Source organism: Elephas maximus, chromosome 3 (assembly GCF_024166365.1).
Source record: "Elephas maximus indicus isolate mEleMax1 chromosome 3, mEleMax1 primary haplotype, whole genome shotgun sequence".
Taxonomy (NCBI): Eukaryota; Metazoa; Chordata; class Mammalia; order Proboscidea; family Elephantidae; genus Elephas; species Elephas maximus.
The window spans coordinates 38,025,585-38,047,160 of NC_064821.1; the positions used below are offsets into that span (position 1 = coordinate 38,025,585).

Consider the following 21,576-nt stretch of genomic DNA (forward strand, 5'->3'; position numbering starts at 1 on the left):
CTGGGCCTCCCTGGCTAGGGAAGTCCTTCCTGGTGTCTGACCAGAATCATCCTCGCCTTCATGCCTTACTCCCTGCTGCGTCTGGTGCCTCTGGCCACCTGTGTTCCCATCTGTCTTTGTGTGTCTGTCTGTGCACGAGGGGTTATGGGTACCTGCACCCAGACCCCTCTCTGCCCCATAACCAGGGCCCCGGGGAGAGCAGATGTCCTGGGCAGCAGCTTGGGGGTCAGGCAGAGGGAGAGGGTGTGGATGCCCCAGGACTACGGGGCTGACCGAGATAAGGCTTTCCTGAGACCATCCACCCCACCCTGCAGTGCCCTTTCTCACCTTGACCCCCAGACTGGTCCCTCCCAACGGTCATGGCCCCTACCCCATGAGGTGGACTTAGGGCCCTGCTGTCCTGGCCCTAGCCCTGGGGGATGTGATGAAGACAGGGACCAGCATGGACTCACTGCATCCTCCCTGGCTCCCCCAGGTACCACGACAAGCAGGAGGTGACCAGCAACTTCCTGGGTGCCATGTGGCTCATCTCCATCACCTTCCTCTCCATTGGCTATGGCGACATGGTGCCCCACACTTACTGCGGGAAGGGCGTGTGCCTGCTCACTGGCATCATGGTGAGGGTGCTTGGGGACACCAGATGTGGCCAGGATTATGGGAGCTCAGCAGAGGGGAGCCACCAACGCAATGGGTGTAGAGGGTGTCTTAGTTTCCTAGAGCTCCTGTAACAGAAACACCAAAGTGGGGGGCTTTAACAAACAGACATTTATTTTCTCACAGCACAGGAAGCTAGAAATCCCAATTCAGGGCACTGGCTGTAGGGAAAGGCTCTCTCTGTTGGCTCTGGGGGAAAATCCTTGTCTTAGCTTCTGTAACCCCAGTGTTCCTTAGGTCCTTGGCAATCTCCACGTGGCACCTATCTATCCCCCATTTGTTCTCACTTGCTTCCATGTCTATGTTGTTGTTAGTTGCCATTGACCTGATTCTGACTCATGGCAACCCCACATGGCGCGAACAGTTAAACGCATGACTACTAGCCAAAAGGTTGGTGGTTCAAAGTCCACCCAGACGCATCTCGGAAGACAGGCCCTGGCAATCTGCTTCCAAAGGCAACGGCAACAGGTTAGGTTTTTGGTTTAATCTTCAAGTGAGCAGATCACCAGGGCTTTTCTCTCTCAGAGCTACTGGGGGGGTTTAAACCACCAACCTTTTGGTTAGCAACAAAGCACTTAGTTGTTGCACACCAGAGCTCCTTATCCGTAGGTGTAAACTCATTGCTATTTTTTTTATTGAATCAATTCTGACTCATAGCCACCCTGTAGGACAGAGTAGAACTGCCCCATATGTTTCCAAGGCTATAATCTTCATGGGAGCAGACTGCCACATCTTTCTTCCATGGAGTGACTGGTGGATTTGAACCATTGACCTTTTGGTTAGCAGCCAAGTGCTTGACCACTGTGCCACCAGGGCTGTTTATCCACAGGTATGGGGTTATCATTTACGACACAGATTTTTGGGGGACAAGGTCCAATTCATAACAGACAGCCAGGTGCAGGGTGGTATCAGGGTGGGCTTCCTGGAGGAGGGGATGTCCTGCCTTCGGCCTGGGAGGACCTCAGGTCAGAGCTGGACATTGATGTGCCCCCACCCTCTGAATGCAGGGAGCTGGCTGCACGGCGCTTGTGGTGGCCGTAGTGGCCCGGAAGCTGGAGCTCACCAAGGCCGAGAAACACGTCCACAACTTCATGATGGACACGCAGCTCAACAAGCGGGTAAGGACCCTGTCTCCTCGGCCATGGGGGTGAAACCTACTGCCTTCCCTCTGCACACGCTGGGCATGCCTTTGCCTTGCACGGAGACTCAAAAATGGCCAGGCGCCCTCTGGTGGCCCAGAAGTGCCAAAATGTGGCCACAGAGCCAGAGTCAGACTCCAGGGCCACTGCCTCAGTTTCCCCATGTACAAAACGAGGGTGACAGCTGTGTGTGAGGTGTGGAGGGGCAAGTTGACTGCTCTGTGCCTCAGTTTTCCCATGTACAAAATGATGGTGATAGCAGCGTGTGCAGATCCACAGAATTCATGTGTGCGAGCCATGGCGGAGGCCTGGCCCATGGTGAGCAGACGTAAGCGTGTTAGGAACACACCCACCACAAGGATGTGGACATTCAAGCACAGCACAGTCTGCCTAGTCTTGGAGCTTTCCAGGAGTTTCCAGAAATTCCTGGGGCTTTCTGGAGTTTCATGTATATATTAATTTATTTGAGCTGCTATAATAAATTACCACACACACTGGGTGGCTTAAAACAACCGAAATTTTTTCTCTCATAGTTCTGGAGGCTGGGAATTCAAAATCAAGGTGTTATGAATTGAATAAGGAGCCAGGGTGGCACAGTGGTTAAGCAATTGGCTGCTAACTGAAGAGTCAGCAGTTTGAACCCACCAGCCACTCCACAGGAGAAAGATGTGGCAGTGTGCTTCTGTAAAGATCACAGTCTTGGAAACCCTGTGGAGCAGTTTGGCTCTGCCCCACAGGGTTGCTATGAGTTGGGATCAACTAGATGACAATGGGGTATGGATTGAATTGTGTTCCCTAAAAAGATAGAAAGTTCTAAACCCTGGTCCCTGTGAACGTGACCTTGTTTGGAAATAGGGACTTTGAAGGTGTTATCAGTTCAATTAACATGAGGTCATACTGGAGGAGGGAGGCTCCTAATCCCATTTGAGTGGGTCCTTATAAAAGAGAGGAGACAGAGGGAGACAGACAGAGGGAAGCCCCTATGTGTGAAGTTAAGATATGCTGTTAGGCCTACAAGCCAAGAAACGCCTGGAATATCAGAAGCTGAGAGAGACAAGAAAGGACCTCCCTTAGATCTCTCAGAGCATGGGCCTGCTGACACCCCAGATTTGGACTTCTGGTCTCCAGAACCATGAGAGAATAAATTGCTGTTCTTACAAGCCACCCAGCTTGTGGTACTTCTTTACAGCAGCCCCTGGAAACTCATACACAAGGTATCAGGAAGGGTTGTTCCTTCTGGAGGCTCTGAGGGAGAATCCATTCCATGCCTCTCTCCTCGATTCTAGCGGCTCCCAGCAATCCTTGCTGTTACTTAGCTTGTGGCAGAATCACTCCAGTCTCTGCCTTCGTCATCACATGGCCATCTTGTAAGGACACCAATCATTGGACTAAGAGCCAAAAAACAAAACCCATTGCTGTCAAGTCGATTCCAACTCATGGCGACCCTATGTGTTACAGAGTAGAACTGCTCCATAGGGTCTTCTTGGCTGTGATCTTTACAGAAGCAGACAGCCAGGTCTTTCTTCCACAGGGCTTCTGGGTGGGTTTAAAAACTCAACCTTTAGGTTAGTAGTCAAGCACAAACCATTTTTGTCATTCAGGGACCTTGGGCCCACCCTAATCCACTATGGCCTCGTCTCAACTTATTACATCTGCAAAAACCCTGTTTCCAGCTAAGGTCACATTTTAAGATTCTGTGTGGACATGAATTTGGGGGGAATACCAGCCCAGTACAACGCTTATCCTGAAAAAGTTTTCTTTTCCGGTCCCAGGTGAAAAACGCCGCTGCTAACGTTCTCAGGGAGACGTGGCTCATCTACAAACACACCAGGCTGATGAAGAAGCCAGATCATGCCCGGGTTCGGAAACACCAGCGTAAGTTCCTCCAAGCCATCCATCAGTAAGTCTTGCCCCTTCCCACTCACGTTTCTGTGTCCACCTGGAATGGAAGCAGCCTTGGACCCTGGGAGGAGGCCACAGGCCAGGCCAGGCAACTCAGTGCGGCCCGTCATGGCCCCTACTAGGCTAGGTGGTCAGTTGGTTGGGACCTGTAACTTCTGTGCTGGTTAAAATGATGGGGCCAGGGGCCAGACCGGCCAGGTTTCTGGTCAGAGGGAGGCCTAGAGCAATTGCCCCAAACAAGTCCTAGAAGCCGCCCAATCTAAGGAACCAAACTACTTGTCATCAAGTCGATCCCAACTCATAGCAACCCTATAGCAACAAGAAGCATATTTTATTCTCTGGAGTAACCAGAATCGTTTTTACCTCTTGGACTATGAAGTGTCCTCCCTTTTTTGCTTTGGTTGTCAGGGAGCTAGAATTTGCGACCTGATCCATGCAGCCATGTGGGGTAATGAGAAATTACTGATTCCCCTGTTGTCCCTTTGTCCTGAGAATTATGTAGCTCATTAACTGTTCATTGGGGTCACTTGAGGGGCTTTTTAAAATCCCACTGTCTGGGCCACCCCCAACACCAGTTACGGTAGACGCTGGGATGCAAGGAGGACCCTATGTAAGTGATGGAGGTGGTAGGCTGGGTTGGGGGAGGGCAGCTGGGACAGGGGCCTAAGATCACTGGGTCTTGGGGCCTCAGAGTGTAAAGCAGCCTGACCGCAGGGAAGAATGGCTAAGGCGAGAGGATGCTCAGCTAGCTGGATTTTTTTAAATCCCATTTAATCATCTTTGTCTTTTTTAAGAAATCAACTTTATCAAGGTATAATTGACATACCGTAAACTGCACGTATGACACATTGTAAAACTATCACCACCGTCAAGATAATGAATAGATCTATCACCCCCTTACCGTCTTTGTCTTTTAAATAGAGAGTTTAGTCCATTTATTTTTATTGTATTTGCATTATAATTAGATTTCTTTCTAATGATAATAATAACTACTTCATAGGACTGTGGGGAGATTTAAATGTGATAATGTAGAAAATGCCTTGCATGGTCACCAGCACAGATCAATTGTTTGATAAAATAGCACCCCAAACCCTTACTCCCTGCCTTTGCTTCTACCGTCCCCTAAAAAGCAAGGAGAGAGACTGGCACTCCACTTATCCGACTTCTTTGTGCCCAGGTATTTGTCCTACCTCACCAGACCCCAAGATAGTAACATGTTTCCTCTCTAGGAGTAGGGTGTGGTTCCAATAGGATTGGGGTAACTAGGTGCCTCACCTATACCTGCCACATAGTATTTTCTAAAAATGGGAATGGCCCTTGGTTTCCCCCTTGATATGCTCATTTGGTCATTTTCACAAGCATTCCTTGTACTGGCCAGTATGCCAGTCATGGGGGACACAGATATGCCCTGCCCTGGACCTCACCCCAAGAGATGTTTCTGGAAGGTTCTCTGAGGGAGGTGGGAAGGTAGAAATAGATGAGATGAACTGAATCTGGGGAGAGGCTCCTGCTCTGTGGGTTACCTGTATCCCTTTGTCCTGGGGCAGAGACTATCTCACTCACCTTTAAGTCCCTGTGCTGCCCCCGCCCCAGCCCCCACAGAGTAACCCCATAAGAACAGCTGACAAAATTAAGCACATTTGATCCAGGGCCTGAGGGGTAGATAGGATGTGGGTTGAAAGCTGAGGGATGGGAAGGCATATCAAGTAGTCTGCAACATGATCAGGGCAAAGGTGGGGAGGTGGGAATGGGCATAGTAGCAGGGAGACTGGAGGTCTGAGCTGTGGGCACGAGGAAGCCATGGTAGGTTCTTGAGTTGGCGTTCCCATGATAGGAACATTTTATAAACAGCCAATGAAGAAATGGTCCCCAGGAGGGTGGATTGAAGGGCGCAGCATGTGTTTGGGGGGTTGAGAGGGTAGATTGAGGGCCACAGCATGGGTCTGGGATTTCCAGACAAGCCCCCAACCCTTCCTCCTGCCCAGCCCTGAACCATGGGGCTGGGGGTGTCCGTGTACTACTATGTCTCTCCAGACTGGGGATCCCCAGGGGCTAGGTCAATGGCTGGATCATCGCAGAGGTGGACACCTAGGGGCCATTCAGGGTGACTGCCACACATGGTAACACAGGGGTTAAGCTTGGATAGGTAAGGGTAAGTGTTGGGACATGTGGGACAAGTCCTGCTTGAAATGGTTCCCTGGGCCACCTTAGCTACAGAAGAGATGGTAGGAGGGGCAGGACACATCACCTCCTCCCATGGGCAGCTGTCCAGGGCTGAGGCAAGAATGGCAGATGCGAGTTCAAATCCTTCCACTGCCTTCACCCTCTGAGCTTGTGTCCCCCTCGGTAAGCAGCACAGGTGGAGTTTTCTGGACTAAATGCTGCCACCTTGAGGACCAGGTGTCCATTGCCCTGTGGGAGCTCACGAAGTTCCAGTTCCCCCAACCTGTCCCCTCTAGGGACACCAAGCTGAGGGCAGCTGCAGTTGTTCTGGTCAGGACTAGGGGGAAGGGCAATTGCTGAGGGGAGGGCACAGAGGACCAGTGTGTCCCCAATGGACTGGCACCCTCAAAGGCCGGGCCCTTCCCCAGAGCAGGGTGGTGTCCTCACACCATCCTGGGCCCAGCCTTGCTCTCAGGGGGCATGGGTGGGAGGTTGGTAGGGGTCTGGCACACACTGCTGGCTGCTCTGAGATTAAAATTGCCTTGTGGTTTCTCTCTGCTCTGCCGGGTCCTGTCAGGGCTCAGAAGTAAGTGTCCTCAAGGGGTTCAGGCAGGGAGCTGGGGGTGCATGGTGATTGGGGGAACACTGGGCAGCTCGGGGGGCGCCACCTGGCCTCGGAGGCAAGCAGGCTCATGTCCACCCCGGGGGCCAGCATGGGCTCCCCCTTGGGGCTCGGGGTCCGAGTTCCTGTGTCGGACCCGAAGATCTTGTGAGGGGCGGCCGAGCTGCCCCCAGGCCCTGCCACTCCGAGATATGCCTTACAGGGTGGAGGGAAAGGGCCACAGGGGCCTGGTCCCTGACTCCAACTCACCGCTCCCTGCATGCTCCACAAGCTGACCCTGGGCAGGTGCATGAAGGACCCCACTTCCCCCTCTGTGGGCTCTCCCTGACCCCACCCACCCATGTGTCCCCATCAGACTGCGGAGTGTGAAAATGGAGCAGAGGAAGCTGAATGACCAGGCCACCACACTCGCCGACTTGGCCAAGGTGAGTTGGCAGGCAGGTGGAGCAGATGGCTCGGGGCCAGCAGGTGATGGGGGAGGGGCAGTGCTGGCACCCACAGAGCAGGCAGGTGACACAGGCGGGGATGGGCCACCTGGGAACCCAGGCTCTCTCTGCAGGAGTTCACTGTGACTGCAGGCTCCAGAGACTCCAGAAATCTACTTGTGTAAATTATTATTATTTTTAACATTGACAGTTGCTTTTTCAAAAAGTTAAACCTCAGAGAGGGTCTAAAAGAACAGTCTGATGCTGGATGCTGCCCCGGGGCTCCAAAAGACACCCCCGGACCCTCAGGCATGTGCTGCATGACACAGGCTGGGCTGAGGGCCAGCGGCCTGTGCAGGGCCCACAGGGTGTCTCAGCAAGTGCCCACCCGAGCTGTGTTCAGCTGGGAAGTAGGAGGGGAGGGGGTCACGGCCAAGCACAGGTGCGGCAGGTGCCGTGAGCAGCAGGGGAAGGAGCTGTGTGAGGTCTGGCCCCTGTTCCCTCCCACCCAGCGGAGTGTTGAGAGAGTGATTTCCTGGGTCCATGGGGTGTCAGGAGAGGGTGGGACCTCCTGAACCCCTTTGTCAAGGTGATCCTTGAGGGGTTTCCCCCAACCTGAGCCCAGCCCACCCCTTCAGCCTACAGGGCTGGACCAGTTGGCTGGAGACCTGGAGTGTCATTCTTCTGCCACCTGGTGGCAGTGAATGCCATCTCCTCCAAGGGCTCCTGCCTCTCCCTCTGAACAGGCCTGTATTTGCTGGGTTGTGGGGACGGTTGGAAACCCTGGTGGCATATGCTACGGCTGCTAACCAAAGGGCTGGCAGTTCAAATCCGCCAGATGCTCCTTAGAAACTCTGTGGGGCACTTCTACTCTGTCTATAGGGTCACTATGAGTCGGAATTGACTCAACAGCACTGGGTTTGGTTTGGTTTTTTTAGCGGGGGACATTTGAGGGGGTGGGGACTTCCCAACCACAGCCGTAGCAGTAACTGTGGTGGTGGTGGTGGTGGTCTGTGTTTGGGTCTGGGCCTCAGGGCTACCACCTCCTCACTCAGACTGCCCGTCTCCACCCCAGCCAAATGCAGGATGGGGAGGCAGCTCACAACTGAGCTGGGGGTCCACTGACCTCCTCCCACTCAACCATGTCCCTGAGCTCCTGCTATCCCCACTGTTCCCACCTGGAGCCACATCAGCCCAGAACCTCCCCCAGGGGCTGGGGGTGAAGACACCACCCCACCAGGACCAGCCTCTTGGCCACCACCCCTCATCTGGGACCCTCTTCCCAGGACCCGGGTGTCCCCTACAGGGCCATGACCCCCTCCCCAGGATGTGGGAGCTCCCTGCTGCAGGGATGGGAGGCTTTCCATTTAGAGGTTGTCTGGTAGGGAGACCCCTCTCAATGTGTGGGGACCCCCCCCATCCAGAATCTGGCAAACCCTCAACTGAGGTACTCCATGTGACCAGTCCATCCCCCAGGCGACTCTGGCCACGTCCACTCCCCAGACCCTTTTTGGCCTCCCCCAGACCTTCTGGCCCGACCCTGGCATTCCAGGCCCCTTTCTCCCCTTGCCCTTTCTTCAGCCATTCCCTGAGCTTTGGCAAGAGACCTGCAGGGTTAGGATTAACGTTTCCCAGTAAGGGCTAGGGTTAGGGGTTGGGCTAGGGTTAGGGTTAGAGCTAGGCCTAGAGTTAGGGTTAGCCCAGCCTCACAGCCCCCATCCAGCCGAGGCTCTCCACCCAGCTCTGTGTCTGTCTCCCTCACTCTCCATCCCCCGTCCATGTTTCTACAGACCCAAAGCGTCATGTATGACCTGGTGGCTGAGCTGCACGCTCAGCATGAGGACCTGGAGACCCGCCTGGCCGCTTTGGAGAGCCGCCTGGACGCGCTGGCCGCCTCCCTGCAGGCCCTGCCTGACCTTGTCGCCCAAGCCATACACCCGCCGCCACCACCCCTGCCACCCCGGCCTGGTCCTGGGCCCCCGGCCTCGGCTGCCTGGAGCCCCTCGAGCTGGCGGCCACCCGCGACCTCTTCAGACTGCAGGTGATGGCCTTGCCCGCCACCAGACCCCAAATATTGGCCATCGTGTGGCCACTGCCTCCACACCGCCCGGGGGGCCTGTCCAGCAGCACCTCCAGGAGAACAAGAAGGCACAGCTCAGTTGGGCTGTGTGGCCTGGGGTCCTCTGCCCCCCGAGGCCCACCCGTATCCACACTGCTGGGACAGGGGGAGGCCTGGAGCTTCCCTGGTTCCCTGGCCCCCGGTGGGCAAGGAGCAGTTGGAGGGGGGGTCCTTGCCAATTCTGAATAAAGCAAGATCTGGAGTTGCTGCCTGTTGTGTGTGGTGGGGTAGGGGGGAGCACCATCACCCCCCAGGAGGTGGACATCCTGACCCAGAGGCCCAGAGCAGGTATGGTAGTCCAGGGAGGCCCCTGAGCCTGTCCCCATCACCATCCCAGCTCTGGTGGCCCCAGGGCCAGGCTCAGTTGGGGATGGCTCCCCGAGGATCAGTATGCCAGCCCAGTCCCCACAAGGTACCCGATAATCGGAACACCCCTCCCTCTCTCCCTCTGCCCTCCTGGCATTGATGGAGCCCCCACTGGTGCCTCAGGGTCCAGTGGGGAGGGTGAAGGTGGCATTCAGCCATTCTCTGGACACATATTGAGTGCCTGCTGTACACAGGAAACAGGATGTAAATGACCACAGTCTTCACCAGAACCTGCCAAGGTTAAAACCCCACCCGTTGCCATTGAGTGGATTCCGACTCATAGCAACCCTATAGGATAGAGTAGAACTGCCCCATAGAGTTTCCAAGGAGCGCCTGGTGGATCTGAATTGCCGACCTTTTGGTTAGCAGCCATAGCACTCAACCACTACGCCACAGGGTTGTTGTTGTTAGGTGCCGTCGAGTCGGTTCCGACTCATAGCGACCCTATGCACAACAGAAAGAAACACTGCCCGGTCCTGAGCCATCTTTAGAATCGTGGTTATGCTTGAGCTCACTGTTGCAGCCGCTGTGTCAATCCACCTCTTTGAGGGTCTTCCTCTTTTCTGCTGACCCTGTACTCTGCCAAGCATGATGTCCTTCTCCAGGGACTGATCCCTCCTGACAACATGTCCCAAGTATGTAAGACGCAGTCTCACTGTCCTTGCTTCTAAGGAGCATTCTGGTTGTACTTCTTCCAAGACAGATTTGTTCGTTCTTTTGGCAGTCCGTGGTATATTCAATATTCTTCACCAACACTACAATTCAGAGGCGTCAATTCTTCAGTCTTCCTTATTCATTGTCCAGCTTTCACAGGCATATGATGCGACTGAAAATACCATGGCTTGGGTCAGGCGCACCTTAGTCTTCAAGGTGACATCTTTGCTCTTCAACACTTTGAAGAGGTCCTTTGCACCAGATTTGCCCAATGCAATGCGTCTTTTGATTTCTTGACTGCTGCTTTCATGGCTCTTGATTGTGGATCCAAGTAAAATGAAATCCTTGACAACTTCAATCTTTTCTTCGTTTATCATGATGTTGCTCATTGGTCCAGTTGTGAGGATTTTTGTTTTCTTTATGTTGAGGTGTAATCCATACTGAAGGCTGTCTGTGGTCTTTGATTTTCATTAGTAAGTGCTTCAAGTCCTTTTCACTTTCAGCAAGCAAGGTTGTGTCATCTGCATGACACAGGTTGTTAATGAGTCTTCCTCCAATCCTGATGCACCGTGCTTCTTTATGTAGTCCAGCTTCTTGTATTATTTGCTCAGCATACAGATTGAATAGGTATGGTGAAAGAATACAACCCTGACGCACACCTTTCCTGACTTTAAACCAATCATACCTCCTTGTTCTGTCGGAACAACTGCCTCTTGATCTATGTATAGGTTCCTTATGAGCACGATTAAGTGTTCTGGAATTCCCATTCTTTGCAATATTATCCATAATTTGTTATGATCCACACAGTTGAATCCCTTTGCACAGGGTTAGGACGGGGAAACTGAGGCCCAGGGCCACCCAGTGGAGAGTGTTGGAACCAAGATTCAAACTGCGGGACCACAGGTCAAAGAGAAGAATATATACTTGTTGGTGGGCACCCCATGGAGAGGTTTGTGAGCAGAGGGACATGGCAGGGATCCTGGGGTTAGGGACACCCTCTGGGGCAGGCAGGCCAGAGGGCCCCAGCGTACACAGAATCAGAAAGGTCCCTCCAGACTTTGGGTGTGGGGTGCTGGGGCCAGGCTGAGGTGGGGATCAGGCAGGCGGAAAGGTAAATGTGGGGAACAGGCTGGGGTTAAGGGGGCCAGGCTGAGGTGGGGGGCAGGGCAGGGAGGTGCAGGCTGAGGTGGGGGGCAGGATGGGGTAAGTGCAGGCATGGTGGAGGGGAAAGCCAAGGTGGGGGCCGAGATGGGAACCAAAGTGGGAGTGGGGCCAGGCCAAAGGGTGGGAGGGGGCACAGCCCAGGTGGAAGGGGGCAGGTGGGGCCAGGCTGAGGTGGGAGGTGGGGGGGCAGACTAAGGCAGGGAGGGGCAGGCTGAGGTGGGGGGGTGTGCATGCTAGGGGCAGCCCTCGGTAGGGGGCAGGTCAGGGGCATGGGAGGGGCAGACTGAGGGGGGGCCAAGGCCAAAGAGGGAAGGTCCACGCCGGGGTGGGCCAGGCAGAGGAGGGAGGGAGGCAGGCCAGGAGCATAGGGGGGCAGGCCCAGCTGATGCTGGGTCCTGGCGGGGGAGGGCAGGTGGAGCTCTGGGGAGGCTAATCTGGGCCCAGCTGGGGAGCTCAGGCCTGGCAGCCCCTGATAAGGTTATTGACCACCAGCTCAAGGAGATACAGCTGCCAGGTGGCACCAGGCGCTAAGAACCAGCTTGAGAAGGGTCTGGGCGGTGACTGATGCAGGGCAGACCCAGGTTCAAGTACTGGCTCTGCCACTGTGAAGGGGCCACTGGGCAGCAGCTGTTCCTCTTGGGGCCTCAGTTCCTCATCTGTAAGGTCAGGGATGATAGTACCTTAAACTAGGAAACTCTAAAAAGGGTCAGGCACACAGTTGGTGCTCAATAGATGCTCTCTCCCTCCTGATCACTTAAACAGGGGGAAGGGGGACGTTGAGTAGTTGACAAGCCTCATCCAGAGCTTTATACCAGCCCCACTGAAGCCTAGCTCCAAGGCTCCCTACTGGGTGGCCCTGGGCAGGCTGCATCACCTCCCTGTGCCTCAGTTTCCCTATCCTAACCTGGTCGGGTTCTGGTGAAAAGTCTGTGTGGTCATTTACATCCTGTTCCCGGTATACTGCAGGTATTCAATGTGTCCACTGAATGACTGGCTGGGGAAACTGAGGTCTGGAAAAGGAAGGGGGCTGTCCTATAGAGTTGGAGGGCACCATTCAACCCAGCGCTGGGCTGGCTTCTGGACCTAGGGTTGGGGTAGGGGGTTGGGCTCGGCGTCCACCTTGAGGACAGCCCAGTCTGACGGGGGAGGCCCGGTAAGCACAGAACAACGGAAAAAATACAACAGCCATAAAGAAATAAACGTGGCCATTGAGGGGACTAGGGGGCTCAGGAGGGGGCGTTTGGGTGGAGCTGGGAGAGTAGATCAGAAGAGGGGCCTTCCTAGCAGCAGCACAGCCAGTGGAAAGGCCAAGGGGCAGGACCTGAGCGTGATGTGTTTGGGGACCAGTCTGGAGGTGAGTGGCACTGAAGGGGGGGCGGCTGGAGCGGCCAAATGGGTGGGGGATGCGTGGGACCACAAGATGGAGCCGCGTGGCCGCCGCCCACGCCAAGCTGCCACATCCGCTGCCGTCCGCCTCTGATTCAACAGTGCCGACCCTGCACAAACAGATCACGCCCCACTAAGGGGTTGCAAAGTCAACAAGGCAGGCGGGCGGCTCGGGCGCGTCACGGGGGCGGACCCGGGGACCAGGAAGTCAGCGGAGGGCCCTGGGCGCCTGTACTAGTGTGCCGAGGCCTGAGGAAACTGGAGGCACCCGGGCCGCCAGGAGGGGCGCGAAGCCGGAAGATTTGCAGACGCGCCGGGCCGTGCCCCTCCACGCTGTGTGCTGGGCAGTGCCACCCGCAGGGCGCACTGTCCCCGCTGCGTCCCCGGCCTGGCCCCCAGCGGGTTCACCATCACTGCTGTGCACCCCGCCGGCGCGATGCACCCCTGGGGCGTGCGCAGCTTCGTGCTGGAGCTGGCCCGGGGCCCAGGAGGCTCGTACCGTGGCGGCGAGCGGCTGTGCGGCCGGGTGCTGCTGGAGGCGGCAGCGCCACTGAGGGTGCGAGCGCTCGAGGTGGCAGCGCGCGGCGGGGCGGCGGCGCACTGGCTCGAGGGCCGTAGCGTGGGCGTCAACGCGGTGTCCAGCGACTACGTGGCCGCCGAGACTTACCTGCGGCGGCGGCAGCTGCTGCTTCGAGGTGAGCGGCTTCCCAGCCAGGACTACTTTGGCCAGGACCCCCTGCTCTGGGTCTGGGCGCCCTGTGTCCTCCAGAGCCAGGAGCCCTTCGACTTAGAGGTTGTGCGGTCGGTGACTGCTCTCCATACGTGAGGACATCCTATCCAGAGTCTGGACACCCCCCTCGTCTAGGGCTTCTTTTCCAGGACCACCTTCCCAGGGTCGTCTGGGCAGCCTCCCTCCAGGGCAGAGCCGAGACTCCCCAGGCTGAGACCCCCCTCCTTATGTCGGCACACTCCCCCGCCAGGGCTGGGAGACTTCATTTAGAGGTTATCTGGTAGGGATACCCTTCTCAGTGCACGGGGACCGCCTATCCAGGGTCTGGAGAACCCTTGGGTGGGGTCGCCAGACCCCAGAAGCCCCATTTTAGCCCTAGTCCCTAATCCCCAAAGAAGGTCCTACCAGCGTTCTCCCCCCTCCACCTTATCCAGAACTGTTTGTAGCTATGGGGTCATCCCTGGGGAGAGGTTTCTGGTGGCGTTACAGGGAGCATGTGGGAATACCCCTCTGTTGTTGCTGTTCGGTGCCTTCCAGTAGGTTTGACTCCTAGCGACCCTATGTACAACAGAAGGAAACACTGCCTGGCTCTGTGCCATCTTCGCAGTCGCTTTTATGCTTGAGCCCATTGTTGCAGCCACTGTGTCAATCCATCTCGTTGAGGGTCTTCCTCTTTTTCGATGGCCCTCACTTTACCAAGCATGATGTCCTTCTCCAGGGACTGATCCCTCCTGATAAAATGTCCAAAGTATGGGAGACAGAGTCTCGCCATGCTTACTTCTAAGGAGCATTCTGGTTGTACTTCTTCCAAGACAGATATTTGCCCTCTTTTGGCAGTCCATGGCAGATTCAATGCTCTTCTAGGGGAAGAAGCTTGGGGTGAGAACCATCCGTCTGGGAGTTATGCCCAGCATGGCAGGGTCTTAGGCCTCTTAGGCCTGTCCGTATCTGCCTTCTGAACCTCAATCTTTCATCTCCAACCCCAGGCCACACAGCTCATCGGGAGTGGCTCAGGGACTGCAGCTCATGCTGTGTGGCTGCCAGGGAGACCTCGGCCTCTCTGAGTCGCTCGCTCTAGCCTAAGCTAGACCTGCCTATGTTCATCCGCAAAATGGGTGGGGCGGCGGGGGGGGGGCGCGCTCCGACCCCTCGAAGTTCCCTTTTTCCAGCACTTTGCCCAAAACCGTGAAACCTTGTCCCAACAGCCCCAGGCAGGGGACTCTTCCCTAACCAGCTGTGGAAACCGAGGCGCGGGCAGCCGGGGTGGGGCAGGAAGGGACAGCAGAGGCACTTCCCTTCTGGGGAGGCTCAAGGGAAACATTGGGGCCACGCTGGCCCTACGGCCCCCCTGGCCCCAGACAAGCGCGGGCGACTTCCTTAAAACACTGGAGGGCCGAGCCCGCGGAGCTATTGTGTGACCCCGGGGAGGTCTTGCCCCTCTCTGGGGCCCTCTATGAAACGGATAGAGGGAGGCCCGCCTCAGTCCGAGCCTCCTGGCTCCCCGCCTCCGTCTCCCCAGGGGTAGCAAATAAACTCGTCCCTGCCTCCTTCTGGGCTTCCGGCTTCCTGTTCTGGGAGAAGGTCCCAGTGCCTTCTCCTCCTGGCAGCCCCCCAGTCTGAACCCTGCGCCTCCCCGAACACCGCCAGACCCCAATCCTCCCTTCGGTCCTGCCCTGATGCCCCTCACCCCGGGCTGTGCGTGACCATGTTCAGCTGTGCTCCACCTCCACGGTAGCGTCGAGGCCTTGAGGTTGTGGTGTTGCCTGAGCCAAGCGCAGCCCGGATGGCCAGGGTAGGAGTGAGTTTGAGTAGCAGTGCATCCACCGCCACCAGGGGGCGCCGACGCCCTGCAAACGGCGCGGAGGCAACCCCGGGCTGCTTGAAAACTCCCCACCCGACTCTCCCTTGGGGAAACTGAGTCCAGAGAGGAGGGGCACCGCTCCTAGGTCGCACAGCAGGCCTGTAGCGTCCCTTGGTCCTGGCTCTGAGAAGGGGAGGGAGGGAAGGCTGGATGTGTCTGGAGCGGCGTGCGGGGTCGGCCTAGGGGATGAGTGAGTTTGCCAAGGGCTGAAAGCCCGGAACTGCATGTCGGGAAGTAGGAACAGGGTGGGCAAAGGCGCCCGGCGAGGCGTAGCGGCGTGTTGGGGACAGGTTGATGACCGTGGCATCATGGCTTTGGGGTCACGAATGATTTTCTCCCAGTTCTGCAGATGTGGAAACTGAGGTCCCAAGGATTGTCACTTGCCGGGGTCACCCAGCTGAGCGGGGGTTCGAATCCTAGGTGAGAGTAGGGTGGCCAAGAGGCGCCCCGTGGAGAGCGAGACCCCACCCATTTTCTCCTCCCACCCTCACTTGTCAGAGGTGGAAACTGAGGCTCGGCGCGGCCCAGACTCTCGGGCCCGGGAGTGGGGGCCAGGACCCGCCCAGCATGGGCTGAAAGTGCACGTGGCGGCGGTTTGACGATTAAGCCCGAGGGGCAAGGTGCTCGCTCATCTGGACGACCTCAGGCCTGGGCCTCGCCTGGAGGTCTGAGTTTCCTAGCTTGACCGCTGGGGTCCCCGAGAGCCTGGCTTCGGCCGCTCCACGCCTCGGTTTCCCCCTGGTCGGCCGGGGAGAGGGCGTGGCCCTGGGCGGGGGCGTGGCCCTGAGCGGGCACCAGAGCCGGCTGTTGTTTGTTATTTTCCTCCACGCCTGGTCCGAGCCACGCCGCTTGCCGCGCCTCCAGGGGGCGGGGACTGCTTCTCGCCCCGCCCCCGCCCTCGCCCTATAAAAGCGTAGCCAGAGTGCGGCGCGGGCAGTCGCTCGCCGGCTTCGTCGGGACTCCTCCGCGCGCCGGGCGGACTCGCGACCCTAAAGCTGTAGCGTCCGTAATTTGCGTCGTCGTCGCCGCCGCTGCAGCGCCTTGGGTTCGAAGCCTGGGTCCGCGCGTCGCGGGTTCGCGTCCCGGGCGCGATGTTGTTCGACAAGGTGAAGGCGTTTGTGGTGCAGCTGGACGGGGCAAGCGCCGGCGCAGAGCCGGTGTTCAGCGGCGGCCAGGTCATGGCAGGCCGGGTGCTGCTGGAGCTGGCGAGCGCGGCGCGCGTGGGCGCCCTGAGGTTGCGCGCGCGGGGCCGTGCTCAGGTCCACTGGACCGAGTCGCGCAGCGCGGGTTCGAGCACCGCGTACACGCAGAGCTACAGCGAGAGCGTGGAGGTGGTGAACCACCGCGCCACGCTCCTCGCGCCAGGTAAGACCAGCGACGTGGGGGCTGAGCACTGCCCACCCGACGGCAGGACCTCCTCGCATCCCCTGAGTTCCACTCTTCTACTCGCAGACACTGGAGAGACGACGACTCTGCCTCCAGGGCGCCATGAGTTCCCGTTCAGCTTCCAGCTGCCCCCGTAAGTCCTAAGTCTGCAGCCCTTCCAGGTTTGGGGGTGTCCAGGGTCGCTATGAGTCGGAATCGACTGGAAGGCAATGGCTTTGGGGTTTTTTGTTTGCTTGTTTGTTTAAGGGGACTTCTGAGCTCCAAGACTGTCTCCCTGGGGCACCCCTGAGTGTCTTTCTAGTGCCCCAGTCTCTGGACCCCACTAAGTGTCTCTGTATCTTGCTCCTGAGGCCCTCTCCATTCTGCTCCCAGGACCCTAGTGACGTCCTTCGAGGGCAGGCACGGCAGCGTCCGCTACAGCATCAAAGCCACCTTACACCGGCCCTGGGCCCCCGCGCGGCGGGCAAGGAAGGTGTTCACTGTCATCGAGCCTGTGGATATCAACACTCCCGCCTTGCTGGTATGTAGGTATCCCAGAAGCTGTAATGGGGATGTTGTAGGCAGCGACCTGGCCGCTGGGGGACTCCAGCTGGCTTCTCACCCACTTACCCCCTGCACAAATCGGGGTGACAGCTTGGCTTTAGGAGGGAGGAAGGCAGGTGTCAGAAAGCACTTGGAGTCCAGTGGCACCAGGTGCAAATCCTACCTCCGTGCCAATTTGCTGTGTAGCTCTGGGCAAGTGTCTTATCCTCTCTGAGCCTCAGGTGCCCTGTCTGCAAAATAATGCATAGGCCAGAGCTGGCAACTACAAGGGCTTGTTGTTGTTAGTTGCCATCGAGTCGATTCTGACTCACGGCAACCCCATGTGTGCAGAACTGCTCCATAGGGTTTTCAGTGACTGTGACCTTTAGGAAGCATAAGTGTTTGCGCCGCTCTGGGGCTCCAGTAACAGCTTACTAAGCACTAATTACGCACTAAGTATTTGGCTTATTTATTTCATTTTCAATCTATACGGTGGACTGTATCCTTGAGTAAAGGTTTCTGGGTGGTGCAGTTTGCGCTTAACTGCTAACCTAAAGTTTGGTAGTTCAAACCCACCCAGCAGCACTGTGGAAGAAAGGCCTGGCAAATTACTTCCATTCAGATCACAGCCAAGAAAGCACTGTGGAGTACCGTAGTTCTGTTCTGCCACACATGGAGTCACCGTGAGTCAGAGTTGACTTGACTTGACCACAACATCCATGGTTCCGTTTTACAGATAGTCCCAAAATTGTTGAAAAGAAACTGTGCTCCCCTCCCCCAAAGTCCTTCTTTGGTGGCAGAGGTTTGGGGGCTCCATGGAGTTTGCACAGTGACCCATTCGTGTCTCTCTCCTCCACCCTGGCAGGCACCCCAGGCCGGTACACGGGAGAAGGTTGCCCGGGCCTGGTATTGTAACCAAGGCCTCGTCTCCCTCTCGGTTAAAATCGACCGAAAGGGCTACACACCAGGTAGCTGGGTAGCAGGTGGGCAGGCAGGATCAATAGGAGGGCCAGGGTTGGGGCTGTGGTTGTGGAAACTGAGGCACCCCCCTCTTTGCTGTAGGCGAGGTGATCCCTGTCTTTGCTGAGATTGACAACGGCACCACACGCCCCGTGCTGCCACGGGCAGCCGTCGTCCAGACACAGACTTTCATGGCGCGAGGAGCCCGCAAGCAGAAGCGGGCCGTGGTGGCCAGCCTGGTGGGGGAGCCTGTGGGCCCCAGGCGGCGAACGCTGTGGCAGGGCCGGGCATTGCGGATCCCGCCTGTGGGCCCTTCCATCCTGCACTGCCGCGTGTTACATGTTGACTATGCCCTCAAGGTTAGTGCATTTTGCTGGTCGTAGCAGCAGGGGGGCGCTGCATCCTCTTTGTCCCTGGACTGGGGTTCCCAAGGGTGAACCCAAGCCTCAGTCTCCCTGAGCGTGGGGGGGGGGGGGAGGTCAAGAAGTATCTTCTGTAGAAAAAAAGGAGAAGAACGTGCATGGGGGAGGCTACCTGGGCTCCTCCATTGCAGCTTGCTCCCTAGGTCTGTGTCTGTTCCCAGAATGGAGTTTTTTGAAGGTGGACCTTGGGGCCTTGGTCTCCCTGGGCACAAGGATGAGGGGTCAGGAAGTACCTCTTGTGTAGAAGGAGGGGAGGGGAGCAGGCGTGGCAGAGGCTGCCTGGATGCCCTCCATCATGGCTCTCTCCCAGGTCTGCGTGGACATCCCAGGTACATCCAAGCTGCTCCTGGAGCTCCCGCTGGTCATTGGCACCGTGCCCTTGCACCCTTTCGGCAGCCGCTCGTCCAGTGTGAGCAGCCGTGCCAGCTTCCTGTTGGACTGGGGGCTAGGCACCCTGCCGGAGCGGCCTGAGGGTAAGCACCAAGTCCTGCTGCAGGGGACGGGGGACAGAGGGGTAGATGCCAAGTCGACCCCCACAGTCTTAGTCCTCCCATTGATCATGATGACAGTCATGAGTACCACCCCCCACCCCGAGTCCCAGTCACCTCCCTGAGGGCACACAGCCCAAGTCGGCACTCACCCCAGGCTCCCTTCCACTTCTGCCAGCCTCACCCACCCTGCTCTCGTTTCTAGCTCCTCCTGAGTACTCAGAGGTGGTGGCAGATGAGGAGGTGGTTACTGCAGAGCAGAACCTCTTCCCGCTACTGCCAGAACTTGACCTAGGCCTCGAGGGCCCCTTCTTTGCCTACATCCAGGAGTTCCGCTACCGCCCACCGCCCCTGTACTCTGAGGTGAGCTTGGGGCTCCGGGAACCCCCTATGCCTCTGGGTTTTCAGATGGGAGATGTAGGAGACAGGTTTTAAATGTTAATGAAGAACTTCTATACATACCTCAGCACCCAGACTCCGTTGGTACCTTAGTCTGCTTTAGGTGTCACCCCTAGGTCGCCTCTTCCCTGGGTGAGTGTGGGGTTTGGGGAAAGGGCATTTTAGCAGATGAATGGGAGATGAACCAACAGACAAATGAGAGGGATGAGTCCGAGAAGGTCAGATTTGGGAGGAGATGTGTGGGGCAGGGAGGGGGTGCTTCTGAGCCTCCAGTTTCCTCCAAGACCTGATGGGAATTTTTCTCTCAGGAGGACCCTCACCCACCCACGGAGGCCATCAGACCCCGTTGTATGACCTGCTGAGCAGCAAGTGGACACCTTGAGAGATGAAGCTGCATACTGTTCCCGGCCACTGCAGACATGGGGAGCGGCTGGAGCAAGGATGAGCCAACCTGACTGCTTTGAAGTTGGGGAAATGGAGTCTCAGATTGGCCACAGTCTGTTCTGAAATCACGCAGAGCTGGGCTGAAATCTAACATATGTGGACTGGCTGTCCTCGTGAGGCATCTAAATGCCAAGTGCAGGATCCGAATGATGGTTTAATATGTCTATGCCTAGTCTGTGGTCAGTGCTGGGGATCCTATGAAGCCTCTAGTCTGAGGGTTTCCTGAGGGTGGACCCAGGAATCAGACACAGATACTTCCAGTCTTATGGGACCAGAAGGACCCCAGGGCTGGGGAAGTCCAGAGGGAGAACAGGGAAGGCTTCCTGGAAGAAAGGGTGTTTTAGCTGAAGCTTTGGTGTATGAATAGGAGCTCAACAGGCAGGCAAGTGAAAGGGAGAGGTCAGAGAAAGTCAGAGCTGAGCGAAGTTTAGAGCCCAGCCCCTTCATTTTAGGGGAGAGAACTGGGGACTCAGAGGCAAGTGCCTCAGTCGAGGCCACTCAGTGAGGTCCAGTGGGAGAGAAGGCCCAGGAGTGAGGTGTTCAGGGGAGCAGGTTGTTGGGGCGATGTGGGGACTGTGAGTGACAGGGCTAGTGGCTTTAGGTTTTGAAGGCCAAAATTTCCCGTTCTGGGCTGCAACTACCCAGGAGTTCCTCCAGGTACGAGGGCCACCTGAGCAGGAAACCAAGACTCAGGGGGGACAGACAAGACTGATGACATAACTTGCAAAATGAAACTGCAGGGATCCCCTGCTCAAAGAGTCTGAAGAATTTCAAGAAGGGGACTACAGAGCATTAACTCTGGTGCAGGGCCCCATGGGAGTGCTCAGGCCATACACCCTGGGGACGGAGGCCAGCCAGAGGACCCTTTTGTCCTGATAGCACAAAGCATGAAGGGGCAGCTGGATCAAGGCCCCAACTGCAGAGTCCCAGTCCTGGCTGGGGCAGGGCCTTTGCCTGGGGCTCAGCATTTTTCATAAACCTTTTAAAACTGTATTCTTTTGTACATTTTTTTTTTTTTTTTTTAAATAAAAGTGTGGAGAAGGAGCTAGATGGGACCTGTTGGTTTATTTTCCCTAAAACTTCCAAGGGAGCTGGTCTGGCCTTGACTGTCAGTACAGTCCCACCTGGGCTATTAGCTCAAGGACTGAATTCTAGGCTAAGGAGTGTTGAGGCGCCTGTTGTTCAGTAGGGGAAGCTGAGGCTCAGAGCTGGGCGGTCACTGGTTCAGGGCGAACAGGGAGACTAAGCTGGGTGTAAAAATGGCATGGCAAGGGTGTTGTCTGACTTTCTCTAACTTTACAAAGGGGAAGGAGAATCAAGCCCAAGGCTGATTCCTGTGAGGCAGAGGTCAGACATGCCTCCTCTCTCCGCCATCTTTACCAATTTTGATACTAGCTTGTCCCTCCCATGGCACTCTACTCCTCTGCTGGGTTCCGTAATTCCTGGCAATGGTTACACAGAACTCAGAGACCATCCTCACAGTTAAAAGGTTTACTAGGGAAGTAACAGGTTGAAGAATGCTAATGATACAGTTCTTTGATCAGGCCAGCCTCTTCTCAGCTGTTCCCTGGCCCTCAGTCCCTCAGCCTGACTTCTACCCTACTCGGCAAGTGCAGGAAAGCTCTTTTAGCTCTGCTGCTAAGTGTGCAGAGGCACCTCGTTCCTCCACAAGGCCACGGCCCAGAGGCTACAGTTCTAGCTCCATGGATTGCCAAACCTACCTTCACCAAGTACCTGCAAGGCACCCTACTCCACCAGCAAGCCTCCTGC

General features: G+C 56.6%; 2 protein-coding genes across 9 annotated transcripts in view; both read left to right on the plus strand.

Annotated features, from left to right (window-relative positions):
* Nucleotides 1-9,220, plus strand: part of KCNN1 (potassium calcium-activated channel subfamily N member 1) — a 45,908-nt gene extending 36,688 nt beyond the window's left edge. For 4 of the 5 annotated variants that reach the window (XM_049877398.1, XM_049877397.1, XM_049877396.1 and 1 more), the window contains 5 exons: nt 476-617; nt 1,662-1,772; nt 3,566-3,693; nt 6,836-6,905; nt 8,696-9,220. In XM_049877398.1, coding sequence (XP_049733355.1) covers nt 476-617; nt 1,662-1,772; nt 3,566-3,693; nt 6,836-6,905; nt 8,696-8,950 — 706 coding nt within the window. In that variant the 3' untranslated portion in view covers nt 8,951-9,220. The remainder of the gene's footprint in view (nt 1-475; nt 618-1,661; nt 1,773-3,565; nt 3,694-6,835; nt 6,906-8,695) is intronic. The other variant, XR_007516495.1, reaches the window with a different exon arrangement.
* A 3,570-nt stretch (nt 9,221-12,790) lies between these two features.
* ARRDC2 (arrestin domain containing 2) lies at nt 12,791-20,846 on the plus strand. Of its 4 annotated transcripts, none has more exons than XM_049877402.1 (8): nt 12,794-13,289; nt 16,638-16,704; nt 16,944-17,091; nt 17,959-18,061; nt 18,156-18,412; nt 18,786-18,948; nt 19,169-19,326; nt 19,671-20,846. In XM_049877402.1, exons 1-8 carry the CDS (start codon nt 13,031-13,033, stop codon nt 19,722-19,724), a joined length of 1,209 nt encoding a protein of 402 aa, XP_049733359.1. In that variant the 5' UTR covers nt 12,794-13,030; the 3' UTR covers nt 19,725-20,846. The 4 variants fall into 4 exon arrangements, with proteins under 4 accessions (XP_049733361.1, XP_049733359.1, XP_049733357.1 ...); XM_049877400.1 differs by lacking the exon at nt 12,794-13,289 and adding an exon at nt 13,299-16,550; XM_049877404.1 differs by lacking the exon at nt 17,959-18,061 and having other exon boundaries at nt 12,791-13,289; nt 16,922-17,091.
* The last annotated feature ends 730 nt before the right edge of the window (nt 20,847-21,576 follow it).

Excerpts from the sequence above, each read along its gene's own strand:
- ARRDC2 (XM_049877400.1), top strand. The coding sequence starts at position 16,277 with ATGTTGTTCGACAAGGTGAAGGCGTTTGTGGTGCAGCTGGACGGGGCA. Across the intron at positions 18,413-18,785 it reads ATGTTGACTATGCCCTCAAG|GTCTGCGTGGACATCCCAGG; the intron begins GTTAGTGCATTT and ends GCTCTCTCCCAG. Across the intron at positions 19,327-19,670 it reads CACCGCCCCTGTACTCTGAG|GAGGACCCTCACCCACCCAC; the intron begins GTGAGCTTGGGG and ends TTTTTCTCTCAG.